The sequence below is a fragment of the Chelon labrosus genome (genome assembly GCF_963514085.1).
Source record: "Chelon labrosus genome assembly, chromosome: 22".
Taxonomy (NCBI): domain Eukaryota; kingdom Metazoa; phylum Chordata; class Actinopteri; order Mugiliformes; family Mugilidae; genus Chelon; species Chelon labrosus.
Genome location: NC_140355.1, coordinates 5777331 through 5798827, shown reverse-complemented (window position 1 = coordinate 5798827; position 21497 = coordinate 5777331). Strand labels below are relative to the sequence as shown.

General features: G+C 40.2%; 1 protein-coding gene across 1 annotated transcript in view; it reads left to right on the top strand.

The window, feature by feature from the left end:
- The window catches only part of vav2 (vav 2 guanine nucleotide exchange factor), a 203568-nt gene that overhangs the window by 141579 nt on the left and 40492 nt on the right, over positions 1-21497 (top strand). Inside the window, exons 3-4 of the mRNA XM_084572672.1 lie at positions 2116-2174; positions 14228-14296. Of these exons, the coding sequence (XP_084428798.1) occupies positions 2116-2174; positions 14228-14296 (128 nt within the window). The remainder of the gene's footprint in view (positions 1-2115; positions 2175-14227; positions 14297-21497) is intronic.

The window sequence follows — 21497 nt, the reverse complement described above, 5'->3', positions numbered from 1 at the left end:
CTCTAACCGGGATCAGCTCATTTGTTCCTGGACGCCATGTGATTTCTGTTTTCACGATTGCAAAATAACAAACTAAGATAAAAAGCTCCCTTGAAAAAGTGTTCTAAAAGGATCCGCTTTTCATCTTGTCACATCCTTAACTCTTGAACAGACGCTTTTTAAAAATTGATGCCATCTCCAGAGATCAAATCAATGAAATCAATCACTGTCATGTATTGACAGCTAGTGACAGTGAAACTGGAGCTCTCCATTAAATAGATAAGTGAGCAACATACGTGAGGACAAATTTCTATTTCCTCAGTTGTCCCTTAAACAGATTGCAAATTAGCATATCTCACAGAAGCCAGAGGAAGTCACGGAGAGCCAGCGCTTCCAGTATTGAGACATATTTTTCACTTTATGGCGTGTGAGGCTCACATGAACTACAAACTTAATGTTGATGAGAAGGGGAGATTTAATATTGATGGACTTTACTCTGCAATGTGTGAAAGTCACGCTAGTATGCTCAGTGCTGGCACACTCGTGTCTTCATCTCCCCGGGCTTAGCAGGCTCTTGCCATGCTGCGACCTCCCTGGCTCCAAGCCAGCTACTCCGCTGTCCTTTGAACCTGGGGAAACCTGGCTGAATGCAGCTGTGTTTGGGCGGATCTGACAGCAGCTGATCGCACCAGGCACAGTTAAATATTAATTGCTATTAAATACCAAATGTATCCACCCATCCATCCATACAACTGTTTCGTTCACATTTTCAGATTTTTATGGCAGCTAAATCACCCCTCCATAAAGACAACATAGGCTAATAAGACAAAATAAAAACAATGAGTTCATAACGGTGATGGGGCAGCATGCCATATGTGATCCCTCCCTGTAGCAGGTCCAGGTGGGCACAGTGCCATGGAACAGCACCCTATTCTTCTTCCCTCTCCTTTGTCTCTTTCTCAATCTTTGTCTCTGTTTCCTTTTTAGTCTCTGTCTGATAGGGGAATTAGAATATATGTTAAAGAGGTGTGTAATGGTAGACGGGTCCCATATTGGAACCATTAAGCATGAACAGGCCTATTACACGGGTCTTTAGCGACACAGAAATAACCCCTTATCATTTACCTCAGCCCTGTGGAGGGTTTCCCTCCATAAGTGAATGTGATGTGTACGTTCACAGTGCTCCATGTGATCCCACTACCCTCCACAACTGATTAACATGAGAACACCTTGAATAGAGAGAGTGAAAGGTTTTTGGTCAACAACGCTTCAGCACAAGTACTCCACTACTCCTAAAGTGGCAGTCCTCTCCTCACAACAGCCATTAGCATGGGCTCAACTTGAATGTTAAATACCACAGGCGCTGAGGAGCTGCATTGTGTGTTTAGAGGAAAGGGAGTTTGACGAGAGGCTGTGGATGACACACCTGCCAGGGAAGAGGGGGCCGAGATAACAATTTTCACCTCCCTGTCGAGGAGACATCTGGCATTGCCACGGTGTTGCGACCCGAAATACGCCCTGGAGTGGGTAATGAGGCGCAGGAGACTGCGTTTCTGTTTGGTTGCGTGTGTGTAAGCGTGAGTGGGCCGTGTGTTTTTGGGCAGCAGTTCCCCCCGTGTTCCTGAACTAGCCTCGGCTGAGCCACGCCATCTGCAGTCCTCCATCATAAGTTCAAACATTTTTGAACTTCAAATAAAAAAACTTAGTAAAAACTTAGAGGTTAAAAAAATGGACAACAAGAGATGTGTGTTTATGTCAGATCTAACCAGAGGGGCACCAACCCACCCACCCACCCGTGACTGTGCACCACATGTCTTTGGATGTCACCATTAACATGGTGGCCTGCATTATGTTTACACACAGTCCTACGCAGGGCTGCATGAGCGGGGTTGCTAAGAAACACACGGGTAATGTTCGATAATCACCCTCAAAGAACAGTGGAAGCTGAGCTGCAGTGAGCTTATTTTCTCCCAACTGGTTGCACGTACACTATGGTTTGAGAGTGGCCTTTCTGCTGTGACATACCTTACTTTTTTTTTATTAGTTTGCACAAAGTGTATGTTCATCCTGATCTTGATTTCAAAAAACTTTGGAAATGTGATTGTTTCCTAACTGTTTATTATCTCTTTGTTTCAGGTCATCTCTGCTCTGTCGAGGATCTCCCAACACAGCATTGCACAAATCAAAGGCATCAGGTATGTGTCTCATTTATCATTCAGACATTTGAAGCACTCCAGAATATGAGTGCCAAAGAAGCCATTCGGATAAATGCATTCCACGTTTTCTTATATATTAAAATGGATGTGACTATTAACATGTGCTGCTCATCTAAAAGTCAATTTACATTTTATGCAATTAGCTGCATTTTTTTAGATGCTATTATCGAGCAGGGCAAAATAATCCACAACACATTTCCATCCGTCATTCAAATGTCTCTGCATGATACTGAGTCTGGATGCTTTATTGTATGCAAGGGTGCTCATTTTTCACAAATAATGACGACACTGAGAAAATCCTTCACACTTCTTTATCAGGCCTGGAATGGGCTTCTGATTTCTCTTCATTTACTCGATCTGCTTGTAGCCTGGTGGCTCACCGGCGCCACATAAAAAGCCATTTTATCTGTCTGAGTAATGAGTTGATGGAGCGCGCCCATTAGGAGCCATGCCAGGAAATGAAGGGAGGAGAAAGAAGGAGAGAAAGGGGGGAAGGAGGGAGAGAGTGACAGGGAGAGGCCAGGCCCCTTGCTATTAATAAAGAAAACACAACCTGCTGACAGATAGCTAATTCACTGCTTTTTCGTGTTGGCCATTTTGTTGTGAGTAGTCAAAATCGATGTTCATTTGAACTCTGTGTAACAAACTGCAGCCAGGTGGAAGTGCAAAAAACTGCAGTACTGCAAATGGCCACTAGGAGTTAAAGAATCCCTAAGAACTCTAGGTTGAAATACCCAACTTTACAGCGGAAATAAACACGTTTGGTACAAAAAAAAATGTTTCAGTCTATGTAGCTAATTTCCCATTCATGACGACTGTATTGGGGTGAATATTTTAAAAAAAACTTTATTTACGCTTAAACTTGTGCATAATTAAAGACACTTGGATGCCAACCAGTCACTCCCTTTGTCCCTTCTGCCTTGCCATCCTGGCTTGAACCAGCTCCGCTCATGCTGGTGCTTTTGTAAAATTTCCCATTTTTGAAACTGGGAGCAAGGCGCTGCCGAGATTGCGATGCCCGAAGTCACCACACTCAACAGTAATCACCTGTGTGTAATGTGGTAGATGATTTCTCCACCTTTATATACAGTGAAATGTTCAGAATCTCAAATTACGGGACACAAAAGGTGTTCAAACACTTGGTTGTGTTTTTGTTATAGGAGTTGCTTAAACCGAGACAGAAGCACCTGACTGTTGAATTGGCCATGAGCAAAACACAGAAATCCTTTCTACGCTAAGCGTGACACCGACCTTTTACCCAGCTTTGCAAGGTGTGCCTCATAGGGATCAATGAGAGATGACTTTATTATGTAAGGTCACATTTGGCTCCTGGCATGAACAAGAAAGTATTTACTAAGGCTATTAAATGGTTCACTGAACTAAATCCTAAGGGAAATACATAATACGATTACCTTGGCCAAAATGCTCTTGATAATTAAATAGTCAGCTGTACCTTAATTGCTGAAAAAACAATTGTAAAACTGTTAATATGAATTCTTGTCAGAACAACAAATATAGACGTCCTGCCTTTGTCTGTTTTAGGCTGACATACATTGAACTTGACCAATGCTTGGAAAGGGGCAAGTGTAGGAGTCCATATTCTGTGAATATTACTAATGGAGATTTAAGCAACTGTCTGTTGTTTCAGAAAAAAAGAAACAAAAAAAAAAAAAAACACGTCCAACACTGGTGAACGAAATTTGGGCTGGTGTGGTGGTTTTTGTAATTACTTTTTAATGCTGGTTTCAAACGAAACCAAATGCACATTTACCCATCCCAAGAGTGTAGGCATGCACAGGGTGTAGGCATGCATGTACTTGCATGAATGTGCTGCCTGTGCCGCTTTCTAAAGAGTAGAGAAACTTCATCTGCCTATAAGTGGACTACATGACGTCTTCAAAAAGCTTCCAAATAGCTAGATGGGAATATTTGTGGTGGTTGGCTTCTGCAGTTTGTTTCTGGATGATTTCTAACCTTGAACCGCATTGTTTTTTAAGATTACACTACTGTAAGCAATCATAGTGGTCAAAGTACTAAACAAAACATCTAATTATTTGGTGGTGTTTGAACAGCTTTTCTGCTGGGACCCATTAGCTGTATCTCACAACACCAGAGTTGACTACAAGCCTCACAGAGACATAAAACAAATTCAATCATACATACATGATGAGCACTTGTGTTCTCTGACTCCAGCTGGCCTTTAAAAGGAGTCCCTTCACCAGTGTCTTGATCACTGTGCTTCAGGCAAGGTCAGCTGCACTCAAAGGTCCAAGGATCCCTCAGACCTCTTCTGTCTCGCTTCACAGACCCTGTCATGTGCGTACAGGGCTGACAGCAGCTACAACTCATTCAAACACCCAGCATAACAAGCATAGAAGTTATGAAGCATATCGACAGCATGCTCACACCCTCCAGGCCACAAATGGCACCTTTCCGATCAAAGTCACAAAGTCCTTTATAAACTCGTTTCAGTCTGTTCACTTCAAGTAAAAGAAAATCACTTGAAATGTGAGTACAAGAAGAACATTCAATCTCTGAGTTTGTTCTTTTGTTGAAATGAAAGCATGTATTAGGAAGGGATTTTCTCAGACATGGAGCTTCATGGAGTAGAGAAGCAAAATGGCTGCCTTCATCTTTAACTGGTATTTATAAGCAGGCTGTAAGATCTTTGTTTGACTGTACAATGGCTCACAATGGACCTACTTGTCACGGCTTGGTTCCAGCGAATGTAGTTAGTTAGAGTTAGTAAGCAAAGTCTCCAAATCAGCTCTAATATGAACCCTACCCTGATAACCCACATTTGATTTAAAAGCTGTTAAAATAAAGACAGATAAAAAGAGTTGTGACCTTTTATCTGCCCTGATTAAAGTGTGGCACACGTTAACCATGCCTCTAGTGACGGCCAGTTGAGTCATAAAGTGAAAAATCATCAAGGTCTACTGAGGTGATTATGAATGATAAAAAGAGATGGTTCACTTGTAAGGGGAGAGATTTTCTAGTGGGTACTTTAATATTTTTTTCATCAAAAGATATTAAGAAAAGAGAAGCAGCTCTCAAGTAATACGTCTTCATAAACTGATGGTCATTTCAGTTTCAACAGGCGACAGCATTCCACCATGGTACGTGATCTGATTTAGTTTTAGCTACATTTGAATTTAATTCATCTCATTGGATCTTTATGAGGCTGGGAGGCTTAGTTGTAACCTGATTAGTTTTTCTTTTCTTTTTTTTGTTTCATAGTAGCAACAGAGGCTGAGTTGATCTTAATATATAAAAGTGGAGGTCCTCTTTAAGAGGCTAATTGAGAAGAACATATTGGAAAAGTAATTTATTTTTAAAGTGAATCGAAAACAATCTTTCCATCTTCCCTAGCTCCTCAGGGTGGAGGCCTTGATGCCCAGACATTAATTCAATGATCTGGACTCAACCACATCGAGCCGTCTGTTGAGCTTTAAAATGACCGGAACGTTCCTCACCGTGTTAAATCTTTGGGTAACGTCGCCACAGGCGTAACCATTGATGTTCTGCTGAAGCCAATTGATCTCGTCTGTTCTCTGTAATAAGGCCTTGATAGTTCAAGCCTCAGTCACTGTGTCAGCATTTCAGCTCTACTGAAGGCTTTATGTTGACGTGCAGACACACATGCAGCTTACAGCACACGCTCTTCTTCTTTAAACTGCGACCACTTTTATTTTTCGTTTTACATGATGGCATCATTCCTGTCCCTAATATCTAAAGCTATATGTAAAGTGCCTCAGTCCTGATGTTTTACAAGTGAGTCTCAATTGCTAAACAATAAATATGAAACAATTCATGTTTTTTTTTAGCCCTCTGTTTGACCTCTCAGGCGACTGGCAAAAATTGGCATTGCACCTCAGTAAAATTTGATAATGTAACATTACTTTTTAGTAACAGGATGCTAAAACTGAACATCATCAAAGAAGAGAGATATTAATTAAGTTATATTTTAGTTGTATTTTACCACTAGTATACCACTACAACCAAGTCAGGTTTAGAAAAAAACTGTCCATAAAGAACCTACATTCCCTTCTTCTTATGTTCCCTTCTCTTTGTGTATCCTGAGTGCCTTTAAGCTTATCTAATGTATAAGCCTGCATCCTCCTCTGTTCTGTCATTGTGCGACCCCCCCACCATTGTTTCCTACTGCTTATCTTCACTGTCCTCATCTAACCCCACTGCGTCCTTCCACCCGCTCGTACTCGTGTCCCACTTCCTGGCTGATCCCTGCTGTTTGAGAATATGTCACAGGCTCTGGGGAATCGAGGTCAAAGGCCTCAGCTCAGCATCAAGACAGGGACCAGATGAGGAGGAAGTTTACTGTTCAAATAATGGCCCAGCTGCTTTGCCCAGTCCATATATTTACATTTTCATGAAAACGGACACTAGAATCTGCTAGATTCTCTTTGATGAAAAGTCACTTTGGCTATAAAGTAAATAAATTAGAAATAAAGTGGTGGGAACACACTGTCATAGATGTGTGACTTTGAAATTTGAGGGCTGAAAGAACAGAAGCCCTTAGTCAAAACTATCACTATATTTATAAAACTCATATAAATAAGTCATAAAATTTAGCTGAATTTAGCGGAACGCCATCAAACAATTATTTTTTCATCTCAGTTGGTCACTAAATAGGAAAATGTAATTGCTTAGCAAAATAGTTTTTGGTCTGCTGATCAATATTTCTTTTAATAACCACTTCAGCTCAGCGTAAAGTCTTCCTGTACCTTAACATGTTTCTCTGAAATTGGTGTCATTTGGCAGAACATCTAAGACTGTTCAGTCTCAGTCCAAAATATCCTCTTTATTTTTGGAAGCTTTATTGGCTGTGGACAAAGAGACAATATTTGCATGTTAATTAGTGCTTTCTTTTCTCTTTTTCTTTAATTTGATGACTTCACTAGCATACATAAGAAAGTCAATAAAAATAATAAAACAATAAAAAACATTTTAAAAGTAAAAAAATGCAAAACAAATCAAACTATATAGTGGATTTATAAATTAAGAAATTTGAAAAAATTAGAAAAGAAAAAACTACACCCTGTAACACACAGCTGAATTTTCATCCATCTCAATATGTCTGTAAATAGGACACTTGATAATAATAATAATGATTTGTTGATTAGTGTATCTTTTATGTCAGTTCAACGTAAAGTCTTTCTGTATCTAACCAAACTTAGACATGACTTGAGAACAGGTCTCTTTTCACCGTACTGTATTCAGTATAAATCACAGCATGTTGTAGCATTGTAAATAATTTCAGTGATATTTTTTCCAACTCTTGGTTGTGAACAAAGTAGATGCAAGATTTGCATAAGGGCCATGTTCCCCTGAAATTTCTGTAAATTAACAGAAATTCTAAGAAATTTTCTTTTTATTTCCTTTTTTTTTTTTTTTTAAAGAACTTGTTCAGTCTCTTATTGGCCATAGACACAGACCCAAGATGTGCTTGTGAACGTTTTCTATTTTTAATCAGTTGACGAGATTGCAGAGTACAGCATGAGTAGGATGAGAATCACTGTTTGCACTTTTCCTCCCTTCCTCCCTCACGCCACTGAACATCAACATCATTAGAGTGCAGTCATCACATTGCATGTCCGCTCCTCAGTTTTCTCTCTGAGTGCATCGCGTGTGGGAATTTCACGCGTAAAATAGATAGTAACTCACACGGGCAAAGACAAAACATTCTTACTCATATGTTATTTGTGCACACACACACACACGCCCTCCCCAGGCAACGGAGGTTCAGAAATGAAACCGCAGTGCCAGGTTTAAAGGAGGAATGGGAAGGTTTATAGACAAGCATGGTACAATAAGTGGCAAAGTGCACTGGCTCGCTGGAGCTCCAGCGATTTATCGACCCCTGCAGAAACGAAGCTGTGTCGTGGGACATGAGACTGCTTCCACTGCTGACCATTGGAGCTGCTTTCACACATAACGACTACACTGTTGTTCTGCTGTTTGACAATAGTTGATCAATGGGACCAGCTCACTGTGGCTTTGTACAGCACACATGTGCCAGCAATTCCCTTTACACCAGGACAGTGTGGAAGAAATTAGACATAATCACAAGCAGTATGGGCTTCATTATGATAAAGAAATACAATGGCTGGAGAGTGAACAGAGCTGCTACTGAAAAGATGAGGATATTGTGAGTTTATATGTATTGTGTGCGTGCATGCATGCTTATGAGTATGAGTTTTTACAACTCAAACCACAAAAGAGAAGGTAACATCCAATCCCTGGTGCACCTGTCAATGCATACATACCCCATCCAGCAAATCAATTAATTAATGATTCATTTATAATGTTCTGCTTGTACAGCACTTTGGTTAAACTGAGATTTTGTAGCAATTATAATAAAGAACATCTTAACTCTCCATCCTAATACATGTTCACATATACTGCGTACGGAAGCTTTCCAGGTTCCAGTTATAATCGGAACTTTGTGTTGCTCTCTAAAATAACTAATGTCAGTGAGGAAAACAATCAATAAGTAACAATATAACATATCTCTAAAGCATAAGTCATTGCCCCATGTCTTTATGGCATTGATGCACATACAAAAAACATGTGTCTAATACAGTGGTAGTAATCCATTAGCGACAGCAGCCGTTATAAAATTCTACTTCACCCCAAATGATGTTGGTGTTTGCGTACAGAGTACGAAACCTGTCATCTGATCTCTAGAGGCATTTAAAATGTCAGGTGTGAACCAAGTATTTTTGACTGGTTACTTGAGATTGGAGAATGCATTCAAATAACCAAGTCTGACTGGCCCCTAGAGCAAGTGCACCAGCTGAACACTGTATTAGCTTTCAAGGAAACTTCTCCAGGAAATGATTAAGAAATGATCATTGTGTAAATGAAAAGGATCCTCAACAATGATACACAAATAAAGAAGAAAGAAATTTAGAAAGACAACCAATCTTTTAGCCATATACAACTTTGACCAAATATCCAACCCTACTCAAATTCTTTTCACATAGTTTAAAAAATCCCCATATTGTGAGTTTTCCTGCTGATGAGCACACGGCCTAAACTAAAAAAGTCAGCAACGTTTACCTAAAACAATCTGTTGTAATCAGACAATACTAACAAAGAAGAAAACAACACTTGAATGAGCCAAATCACGAGGCAGTGTGGATGGACGGCGTTAGCGCTAATCAGAGGTGTAAACAAAAACACTTTGGATCCTCTGAATAGATAACTGATTACTTAGCACCACAACACCCTCCCTGGGTTACCACAAGTAGAACAGGCTCGAACAACAAGCTTGCAGGAGACATAATAGAGCAGTACTGAGTAGCCAAGAGACCGCTCATCAGAGGTGTTCTGATGAAATTAGGAACATAGTTCAATCGCTCCTAGTTGCACCATTTGCAAGAAATGAAAACGGCAGCACTGGACCGTGCTTGGCTCCGCAAAACAACTCAGAGGTGATAGATACGAACGCATATCTCCACAAACTAGTATGTAATTAAATTTTGCCCTGCGGGACTCCATTAATAACTCATAATATAATGTACATTTCATTGGTGGGGGGCCGTCAGTGGTGGGTGTGTTATTACGCTCTGGAGCCATCTCCTGCGCTTCATAACAGTGAGGGAGAAAGTAACATAAATCAGATGAGGCAGCTTTTGTTTTACTGAAACATTTCTTGCAGTTACACCTCTTAAACATGGAAAAATTAGCAGAGTGAATGAATCGGCAGAGAGCTTGGAGTTTGTAGGTGCGTGTGCGGGCATACCTTCCATTGATGAGCTGACCTTTGACGTATCTCGCTGAGCATTCATTAACCTGATGGCTGACACGCTCTCCCAGCGTTACCACTGCTTTACTTACTCTAGGGCTAATTGCTGTTGTCACACATGCACAGCTTGACTCACACGCACGCAAACCTGCACGTGTATACAATTAAAATGATAAAAGTGAGTGGCTTTTTTATGCTGACACTATAACATTCGCTCAGTAGTGTGACACTTGTCGTTTACCTACTAACAGGCCACTTCATTTTGCTCTTTAGGAAGGACACAATAAAGCGTCTCAGTCATCTCATCATATCTTTGGATTAAACACTGTCCAAGCTTTCATGAGAGCTTTGAAGGTCTTGTCTTCTTGACGTTCAGTCCTTCTCTTTTTGTTCTCCTTTTCCTGCTGCAATCTCTTCAACCTACTCCATATGCACACTGCTTGGCTTTAGCTGTATGGAATTAATGTCAGGCAATAACTAAAAAGACTAAACAAAAGGAAAAAATGTTTGGAGACATTGGAAATCTCATGAAAAGTGTTTTGCGAGATGGAAAGAAAGTTTTGTATAATGTTCTAAAAAAAAAAATAATTTCTGTAAATATTATTTTATATTTAAGTGTTCCATCATAACAGTTCTCAAATTAACAAGAAGAAGACTTTCTCAATAATTTTAGTCCATGGTTGACACGCACACAGTTATGTGAATGATCAGCTAGACAGTTTTGAAATGATTCCACAAATGAGCACAACTTTAATAAAACCCAAACCAGCCCTGTTATTTTTCCAACTTAATGTTTTGTTGATTTGATTTTTAATCCTCATTTATCCCAAGATATGGGAAACAAGCTTATAGATTTCCATACACACTATTTAAAAGTGTTTTAACCTAGGAATAGGTCAAAAAGATTTTTATTTTATTTATTTTTTTGCATATGTCAGCTATTGGGAGCTTGGAAACAATGAATTTGTTACAAACAGGACTTCAGTATAGTATGTTACACTCTACACAATGGATAGTGTAGCTAGTTGATTAAATTGTGCATTCCAGACATACTGAGGATTCCCAGATTATAAATGGTTTGGCTGCTATGGTGACACTTCTCGTAAACAGAAGCAGAATTATGTTTTGTTTGGTTTCTACCATTGCTTACTCTCCTTTTTGTATATCTTTTTGATTAATTGGCAATTCATTTGAAATGTATTCTGTCCAAACTTGTGTTGTGTGTGTCTGAGAATGAAGTGTGTTAACAATCAAATGTCGAGCATGTCCATTACATGTGTAAGAGACACACAAGCTTTCAGTGTGCGGGTCTTTAGTGTGTCCTGGTTATTTCTACCAGATTAAGCTCAGCCAATTTGTTTCATGCTCATTTCATGTTGTTGATATTGCAGTACAGTATGATTGTTTTATTCCAAAATACCCATAAACAATCAAGCAGCAACCATGGAGCCGGCGTGCAAGTGCATAAAATTTCAGTTCCTCGTTTGGCCACTTGAGGCTGACTTTAAAAGCGAGTCAATCCCCATAGACCACAGAAATAAACATGTTAACAGCCTGGTACCACTCACTAGTTTAAATGATATTATGGCTTATTATTAGGGCCGGGACTTTAACGCGTTAATTAAGATTAATTAATTACACAAAAATAACGCGTTAATTTTTTTTAACGCATTTTAATCACACTTATTTTTGCACCGCGGAACGTTTCTCACTGGATGAGTTTCGGCGGACCGATTATACTGGAGCACCAACTAGCGTTCATTACCAGTGTCCTCAACAAGCAGCGGGTGCTGCCGTGAGCCCCTCTCCCGTCCCAAAGCACTCACAGGCGGTCAGTCTCACAGTAGCCCCGCGCAGCAGCGGTCAGAGCAGAGAGGGAGAACCACGCCACCGCGTCCAGACTGCAAACGAATGACGCATGCGCAAAGCTGCCGCTGATCGCGCCCTGGTTTACAGAGCGGGATGTAAATGTTTCTTCACTGTCACACTAAAATAAATAATAAAATAATAATTCATTTAGATTGTTAATTTTGTCAAGTAAAAACCGTTTATACAAAAAATGTTAAAAATATTCTAGTTATGGCAAAAAATGCTCATGTTCTTCTGTGCCTGTGACTTGTAGGCTAGAAACTAAACCAAACTTAAGAAAACTAAAAAAAAAAAAACTAAAAAAAAACTTAAGTTACTGTGCCAGAGTGTCTCTTTAGAGTCATTTTGCCAATACCAAGCCCGGAAAAAGGAGGCGCGTTAATAATACAGCGTCCATCACAATTACATCCAAAAGGTAAATTATGCAAATTAGCCGATGACGTCATTTAGCGACTTCTAGCGACTTTTAGGACAGCCAATAGCTACTTTCCTTTCCTGAGGAGTTGGCAACACTGTTCATTGCTTCAGACAACAACAAACCACAGTGAACATGAAAGAAGAAGCTGATGAGATGGGAAATTTAGTCATTATTCAATGGTATACTAAAAATCCATATGAAAAAAATTACTTCTCACTGTTCTCAGGTCAGATATTTATATGCGATTAAAATGCGATTAATTTCGATTAATTAATTACAAAGCCTCTAATTAATTAGATTAATTTTTTTAATCGAGTCCCGGCCCTACTTATTATATTATGGATTTTCACATAACTTAGGCTGTGGCTGCTTTAAGTGAAAGGTGGGCGACATATGTAGCTGGCTATCACCCACCGACCTCACCTCTACCCAAGTGCCACCTCATCACCCCTTATTTAATTAGCCAGGAGTTGAGCATAATCAGGCACTGCCAAGATGGCGATGCCCGGAGCCACCACACTGAGCTTCAAAACTGCTCTTCAGATAACCAATCGGTAACGTCACGGATGGTTCATCCATCTTTATAGGCATTGGATGATCAAAATGAATTCTCCAAACCTGTTCTAGTCACACATGTCATCAATCAGACTTTGCACAGACCCCGTAATAATCAGCTGACAGGATAAAGGCCATTTAATTTCCGGATTCATTTGAATTTTCATATAGAGCTTTTTTTCAGCCAACCTGACCTCAGTGTCCTCGCTCTCCGCCCACATTCTCTCGCTCTGTTCTCCGTCTCTTTTTTGAGTAATGGTGGGACAGCTTTGTGCGCGTGTCCACTGGCTCTTTGACAGAAGGAAAACAAATTATGTGTTCACTAGCTGCTTTAGCACAGAGGGAGTCAAGGTCAACGTCACAGGGATGCTTCTCTGTGGAGGATGCACTGCTTGAGGAGAAGTGGTATCAACGGTATGCTGCTATCATGCTATAAACAAACAAACAGGAGAGCCATTAAACTGAAAAAAATAAAATGGGCTTTAGGTTAACTGTTTATAAGAGGCACTCAGGAGGAATTCTATTAATAGGGACTGTTTCTATTTCAGTGACATTAATGTCGTTGATGAGTAACGCTGATCATGACCTCTCTGATTTTAATGGCTTTCAGTTGTGCACAGCATTAAGCTAATAGGCTATAATTTGTAGCAATCACAATCAGCTCGTGTGAAAAAAAAAAAAAAAAGGGCCTCATTAGCACGGCCGTCTGTTCCAGGCCTAATCCTGCACTTCAGAATAACGTTTGCAGAAATCTGATATCTTTAAAAAGATTAGTGATAGATCCACCCCATTTAATGAGCTAATTGATTAGTCAACCATTTTTATGCTCCACCATTCCCCGGGAGCATTGTTTGTTGACACTGCCTTGGCGAGAATGAGATATTTAAGAGCATGATCGGTATGATTCATTTGGATTACAACACCGTGTCATTACTCATGCATTAGTTATCTTCAGCGTCTATTACAGCTGTAATGTTTGTTTCATGTACCTTTGGTAGTGAAGGTCATATTCTGTGGAATAAAAGCTGATTTTTTTTTCTATTTCATACCTCACTCCATTGTCCCAGAGGTTCAGTGAAACCTGGCCAGACCTCTTGAGAGGATTCATGAGACACCTGCCTCACCATTTAAAAACAAATAGAGTCTATTTCATCTTCCTGAATTGCTGAGAAACTTTGAATTTGGTAGACGGCAGGGTTTTTATCTGTCAGTATAAATGGTGATGTCTTTTGACAATGTTTCTTGTGACTGATTTGGTCCTCCGTTGAATAGAAGTTGCCGTTGCTGCCACTGAAGTGATGGAGTGAGGACAGACAGATTGCACAGTCTCTGAATGGTTATTTTTCTACCTGTTTTTTGTGACGATAAAGCATTTCGTACCATCTCTCACTCTGTTTGTGTCTTTTGTGTATGTACAAGGCCTTTCCCATCGGAGGACACAGCTCTGAATGAGGATGATGTGTACCGGAGCCTCGAGGAGTTGGCAGAGTGAGTATGCATGCCACGGCAAACACCCACTCACACTGATGTTTTTCACCTTGGAGGACATTGCTTTATTTCTCTGGAGATTCCCTCGAACCACAAAAGTATACCAAACCCTAACCTCTACCTAATGTAATCTTTAAAGGTGACAGAGAATGAAAAAACGTTTTTACCTTGTCTTAGTTGAATAACGGTAGTCTGCCCGCATTCACGAACATACGAAAAGTGCTAGACATTCTGAACATCTCCGTTTCATAGAAATTCCTCTTTTAGAAATGTCAGCCAGAAAATGGCCCAATCTGAACAACGGATACATATTACGTAACATGTATCTTACTGCCCCCCCCCACTCTCATTCAATTCCCTCCCCTTCAAAATAATTTGCATACATCCGCCCTCTCGCCTCCAACGGGAAGTACATTGCAGCAGTGCTTGCGGAGTTCAAGGCGAAATGGCGAGTCGCGTTCCGAGGTGTGCTCTTCCAGGCTGTGCAAGCGGTGTGCAAACTTTCCATTACATTCCCACCGAAAGAAATGCACGAGATGCGTGGCTGCTGTTCATTTATAATCGGATTCCAACTACATTCAACCACAGACTGCTACTTCGTTTGTGAACGGCAGTCTATGGCGAAAGATAAATTATTTTCTGGTCCCGATCGACTTGTGCCTTGGATTATACATATGTTGTTTTTCAGAATAAAAAATGATTTTACATGTCAAGAATATCACAGTTTGTCGCAAGATAGTTAAGTAAAACGCTATGGAAAATACGTAATTAAACGAACTACAAGTCCCGCATGCTGGCGCGTACAGAACCGACCAAAACTCCCTTCGGTAAGTAGAGGGGCGGGACTTCGGCTCTCTATAGCGAAGTTCACATTCTTTTGAGTGGCAGCAAATGCAGCCAATCAGCATCAAGTGCTTGCATTTCATAATGAGGTTGCCAGTTAAGCCCGAAGGGGCGCCAAATAGGTGCAAAACCACGCGTTTAAAATCCCCCACCCTAATATAGCTTTCTGAGAGAGTTTTTTAGGAAGCTTCTAAGGCATTACAGACCCAACCAAAATTTTGTTGTCTGCATGTCACATCACAGATCAAGGATAAATACCCCGTTCAATCATTCTATGTCACCTTTAAGCAAGCCTAAACCCTAAAATCTAATGGTTTACCTCGTTGAGATTTGTTGTTCCCCCATAATATTACATAATTAAAACAACTGCACACAGAAACATATTTTATGAATTGACAGGTTTTACGTGTTGTCACATCAGATTTTAAAACCCTCAGCTCAGTTATTCATCTGGGCTTTATGTTACGGCAAAATGTTGTTGTTTTCCTGCCACAAAATCACACTAGTCATTGCATATGCACAGTAAACAGGCTCCACTATGGAGGGAAGAAGTTCTCAAAATGCTTTAGAGTGGGGGGAAAATGCAAAAGTCCTGCAGAGTATGCTGCTTTTAAAAAGGTATAAATATATTGCAGAGTATTTGTACTTTCTGTGGGTCATCAGAATCCAGAATCAACTTAAATGGCCAAGTATGTGCACATACAGGGAATTTGACTCCAGTAACTTTGCTCTCTTGTACAGAAACACGCAGAACTTGAATAAGTGAAAAAAAAAAAATATCAAACTGTACACATAAAATATAGGATAAGAGCACATATATACACCAAACCAGGGTTTTGTACAGTGACTATATACTATATACTATGTGCAGAGTTATTGTTTATTGTTCATGTGAATGGACTAACACTCTGTGACTGCTCAGAGTTCATCAGAGCGACAGCCCGGGGGAAGAAACTGTCCTTGTGGCGGGTGGTTTTGGTGTACAGTGCTCTGTAACGCCGGCCTGAGGGGAGGAGTCTAAACAGATTGTGAACAGGGTGTGAGGGGTCTCTCAAGAGTTTTAACTGGCCCGCTTCCTGACCCTGGACCGGTACAGGTCCTGGATGAAGGGAAGGTCAGTGCCAATGACCTTCTCTGCAGCGGTTTTCAGTACACCCGAACAACAAGAAAATTCTTAGTTGGATCCATTGACTGTATATACAAGGTTCGAATCTGATGGTCAACCTTTCTGCATGGGTTTCCATTGTTAGGTTCAGTGGTGTTTCTAAATTGACCAGAGATAAGAATGTTTGTCTCTGATGGACTGGGTGTACCCTGCCTCTTGCCCGATGCCAGCTGGGATAAGCCCCAGCCTCCTGTGAGCTTCTATTGGATAAGCACTCATAGATGATGGATGTACTTTCTGAGTTATTGACATTTTATATCTTGTTATAAGCAGGTTTTTGTCATCCAAATAACTCCTGGATACATAAAAAAATCCTCTGGATATGTAACAGTATTCTGCCCATTGTGTATACGTGATATATCTTAAAAGTGAAATGTGATTGCCACTTCTTCCAGTTTCCTCTAACTGCTTAATTGCATAAGGACGGAGGCTTCTGTCACTCTGCCTGTTGCTATGGTGACACCAGGGCTGCTCTGGCTCCGGGTCTGGCCGCCTTTCTGCTTGCCTCAGTGGCTGGCTGCCTGGTTTGAGGACCGTTAGGTGTCGTAGGCTCTCAGAGTTGGGAGCGGTTCCAGCGGTGACAGCACCCGCTTGACACAGATTAATGAAGAATAATTAGTTAACTGTTCCGAGATGGGTGTCATTCATCACAGGAAGATAGGAGAGCAGGAGATGGAAAGGAGAGCATGTGAGATATATGCCTGCTGAATACATGATTATGATGTTCTTTAGAGGATGAGGAATGTGCTCTTGCCGGAGGAGAGGAGTGCTAGCCAAGCAGGCTAATACTGGATTTTAAATATGCAGCCCTGCAAACTTGGAATATGAAGCTTTACTTTTAAAACATGAATTAATGAAACAGGGATCAACATGTGTTAATAGAAAGATGACAACATTTTGATGCGCTCCTGTCTCCTTTGTCCTCCTAATGTGTACCCTCGGGTTATTTTTTCAAAAAGTGAGGCAGGGGGCACAAAGAGACTCTTGAGGCCAATATGTCAAGATGGATGACTTGTCTACTGCAAGTCAAATCTATCTGTGACTACAGATAACCTGAGCCTGAACTGATCGTAAACCTGAGGCAATGATGCTGTGTGAGGTGAAAAGGACAACATGAAGGGAGCTGGCATGGCCTTCTCTTAGATGTAACTTAAATCACACTTAGAAATCATAAACAAGGATGACGGCAGAACTTCCTCAGAGTGTCAGATATAAAATCCATAGGACAGGCAGGTCATTCTTCTTTATCTGAAGAATAAAAAGTTATATATGTCATTTAAGTGGCTACAATGTTCTTTATTGTACTCTAAATCCATCATAAGTCAATCTGCACAGAATACTTAAATAACTACTGAAAGTTCCAGGGGCTAGTAAGTACATGTATCCATAGCAACACATGAAACTGAGTCCACCAGTAAGCATGAGGTGACACTTATTTAGTTATTTAGTGTACAACCATAACTCCTCTTGGTATAACTTCAAACCGTAATTGCTTGGACTTCTGAACTGTGGTCCAACTCAAAAGCTGCCTCTATACACTGACAGGTTTTGGCCTTTGTGACCACCTTTGCAGCAGATTCAGCTATCCAGAAAGTTGCCTTCATCTGTTTTTTTTCCGGTCACTGATGTTGTAACTTGGTGCTCTTTGTGTAACCTATAGGTGCCAGAGGGCTGGGCCTTATTAAATTAACCATGCTGCTCTGCTGCACGGCTGCTCTTGACCTTTTACAAAGAACATCTATGCATTTCGTTTCGCTGGTGGACAGCTGCATAATTGATTCATCAGCAGGTCCTGCACTTAATACAGTTGGACACACTTAGCACATACACCACGCTAGCAATAACCCCACTCTCAAAGACGTATTAATTAGCCTGAAATATTGATGCACATAGGATTTACACTAGTACATGACTGAACTGCAGGAGTGAGGTAGAAGACAATGATCATCTTCCCTCTGTAATAATAGCCAGTTTTTGTGCGTTTTATATGAGGAGGAAAATAGGGCAATGGCAGAACATAAATGCAATAAAAACTACAGCGTGTCAGAAATAAAACAGAAGTATAATTGTGAAAAATATTAAAGTTTAATGCTGTGTAGAAGAGTCAAACTGTAATAATGTAGCAAGAAATAAAAAAATCAAATTGTGTCATTAAGTTCAGGTGTATGAAAAGAGAGGAAGCCTATAAAAAACGATTTTGAACTGAGATTTAAAACTGAGTTTATGCCAGCAGACCACATGTTGGAAACTGTACTAGCACGTACAGAAAAAGATACATCAGCCTTTTATTTTATTTTAGAGCTGCCAACTAATTTGACCTGGCAAACCTCAGAGATCTCAGAGTGTACTCTAATGATGGCACTGAAGGATAATTCTTGCACATTAGATGTTAAGGCAAAGCTTTTGCTACTGATATGGCTGTTCTGCATCCATCGGCTCGTCTGGCTGCATGTCTCATTTAGAGGTTTGGTAGAGGTCGTTGGATGATTTCCATATTTACAATATTATGTCAGAGGAAATCATGTCAGGTGAGGTGGACTGATGCTTAAAGCTGTCGGAAATGCTGGCTTTAAATGAATGGGGTGGAGATTGGGTGATAGGTCCAGGTATATATTTGCTTTGGTTTGGTTTGCATTCTGTTGGACCATATCTGTTTCCAAAAGTGTCTAAGTCAGACTGAAGCCAGTCTATACCTAATTGAGGTCTTGCAGGTTAATATGGTAATCCTAGCCCATACTTCCTGCATCTGACTTTCTGATGTCAAGTCTTTATGTCGCTTAACTTGGAGTCCTCCCTGTCTGGAATGACTCCATCCCAGAGTTGACAAAGCATGAAATGGGGGTGGATTGGGCACAGTCGCCAAGGGACGTTTTCCTCTGCAAAAGTTACGCAGAGATTTCCAATCTAAAGCATGCACTGTCACAAGCCCCTAATGTCACTCACTCACTTTCAGTTTATTTTACTCCATTAATCCTTTGGGCAGGTTGACACAAAAGTCAATAGCTTGAATATGGACGGGGCTCAGTTGAGTTCCTTTTACTGCGATGTATTAAATCATACATTCTTCAAATTAAACCTTATCAGCACATAGCACACTCAAAATAAACTTTCTGTTAATGGAGGTATACGGCAAGAACTTATAATCACTATATTTTAATGAAAAGCGTTATATCACAATATTAAAAGCGTTTTGAACCAGTTGCAGTTTATGGATGGATTTGTCTGGTAAACCAAGTAAGAGGGAGTTGCAGTAGTCCAGACGGGGCGTGACAAGGCTATGGACCAGAGTTGCAGTATTACTTCTACAGTTGGCTTTGTGATGGTGTCTGTTATTTCAAAATTGATATCTTATCAACTGTGAACAAGGTATCTTTGAAATTTTGCTTCCTCAAAGAGGTCTGCTAAGTAGTAGTAGTATCCCTCTCATACTTCTTGTGATGCTGACAACTTGGCCAAACTTTCCTTTAGTACAATCAAGATATCAAATGCATATGCACCAAAGAGGATAAACCATTTTAATTTTGATGATTACATGAGCTCCTCTGCAGAGCCTAACCCTCAGGAAAACAGTCACATTTAGTAAAGCTCATCGATCATGGACTCCCCTGTATTTCATCCATTTCCTCCACAGTGTCTGCACTGTGAGATATAGCAATCTCCACAGGCTTTAAATATGTAAGCCTAGAGGAACATATGCTTAGTAGCTCTGATATAGTGAGTCATTCTCCATCCCCCCTTCCCACTGATGTAACTCCATGTCAACAATGGCCAGGAGCGTAAGCTAGCGGGCTGATTGCGTGCAGACACGCTGGACACCCTCTGGCTTGTCATTGTGTAATCAGACAGAAAATCAGACCTAATTCACGAGTCCTCAGGTTAGCCACTCATACACTCTGTCTTACTGATGCATTATGATGCTTACACATGCACAAGCACACACCTACAGTACATACAAACACATGCATACAAAAAGAGTTGCCTTTATTATGACTGTGTGAAAAGATGTATGTCCCTTAAACACAAGTAACACAACACACACTTTACTACTTATCTGAGCCCTGGCACTCTGAAATATTAACCTTTTTGACAATATGGCAGCAGGAAGCATTGGATGCATGGATACTTGTATATATATATGTAAAATGTAACTACCTTGGTGGCAATTATTAAGGTATTAAGTTTGAAAGGACAAACATCGCCACCATTAGCCACTATTGCTAGGATGGTGAAAACAACATTCTGAGGACGATCCATCTTACGCGCCTAAACCCCAACCACTGGCAAGCCTTATTCTAAGCTCCAACCTAAACTCTAAACTAATTAAATTGAATGTTCCTTACTCACTGATTAAGCTATAGACTACAAACTTGGAACCAACAGAGATGTTTGAGAAAGTTCCAAAAATTTTTCAAAACACCATCACAATACAGGTTTAAATATTGTTTTGCACTATGAACTGCAGTACAATAACTAGGCTTATAGGTTACCACATCAAGTCCTTTACACTGGGTTCAATGTAATTGTTTGACCTGAGGATCGATACGTATTGACGGAGATAACAACCAGTTAGTTAAGAAATTCATCAACAACAATTGCAATACTCAAGGTTTTAGAGAAGCTGTATCTGGAATAATCAGAAAATCAATGACACATACACTATTAGTACAGATTTTGAAACAGTACATTTACTACTGCTGTAGAGTAACTCAGTCAGTCAATAAGACCTAACTCAATATGTATTAAAATGAAAACAATTAAGAAAACATCTGAATTGACATCTCATTGTCAAGGACGTTGGGGATTAGATATAAGGGACAATCACAAAAACAGGCAACTAGAAGGAGAGGTGAGGATGTAGGACATTCAGTCAAGCTCAGTGAACCCTCCACTGCATCAGTATAATGCTGTGATCAATCAGTAATCATCAATGAAAAGCATTACATATACAGGACCTTGAATTGACTGATTGAAAATGAGGCACCAACTAAATAACCAGCAGAGACAAATGAAGTTGCTTAAATGCCATCACTGATCAATAGAACATTTCCTACTCTCAGACAGGCTATTGCTAATCAGCACTGATGGATGCAGATAATGAAACCCCACCAAATGATGGGAAACAAGTAAATATTGATTCTGTGAACTGGTTATTCTTCTTCTCTCCTTATGATATTTACTACCTTATAAAGAAGA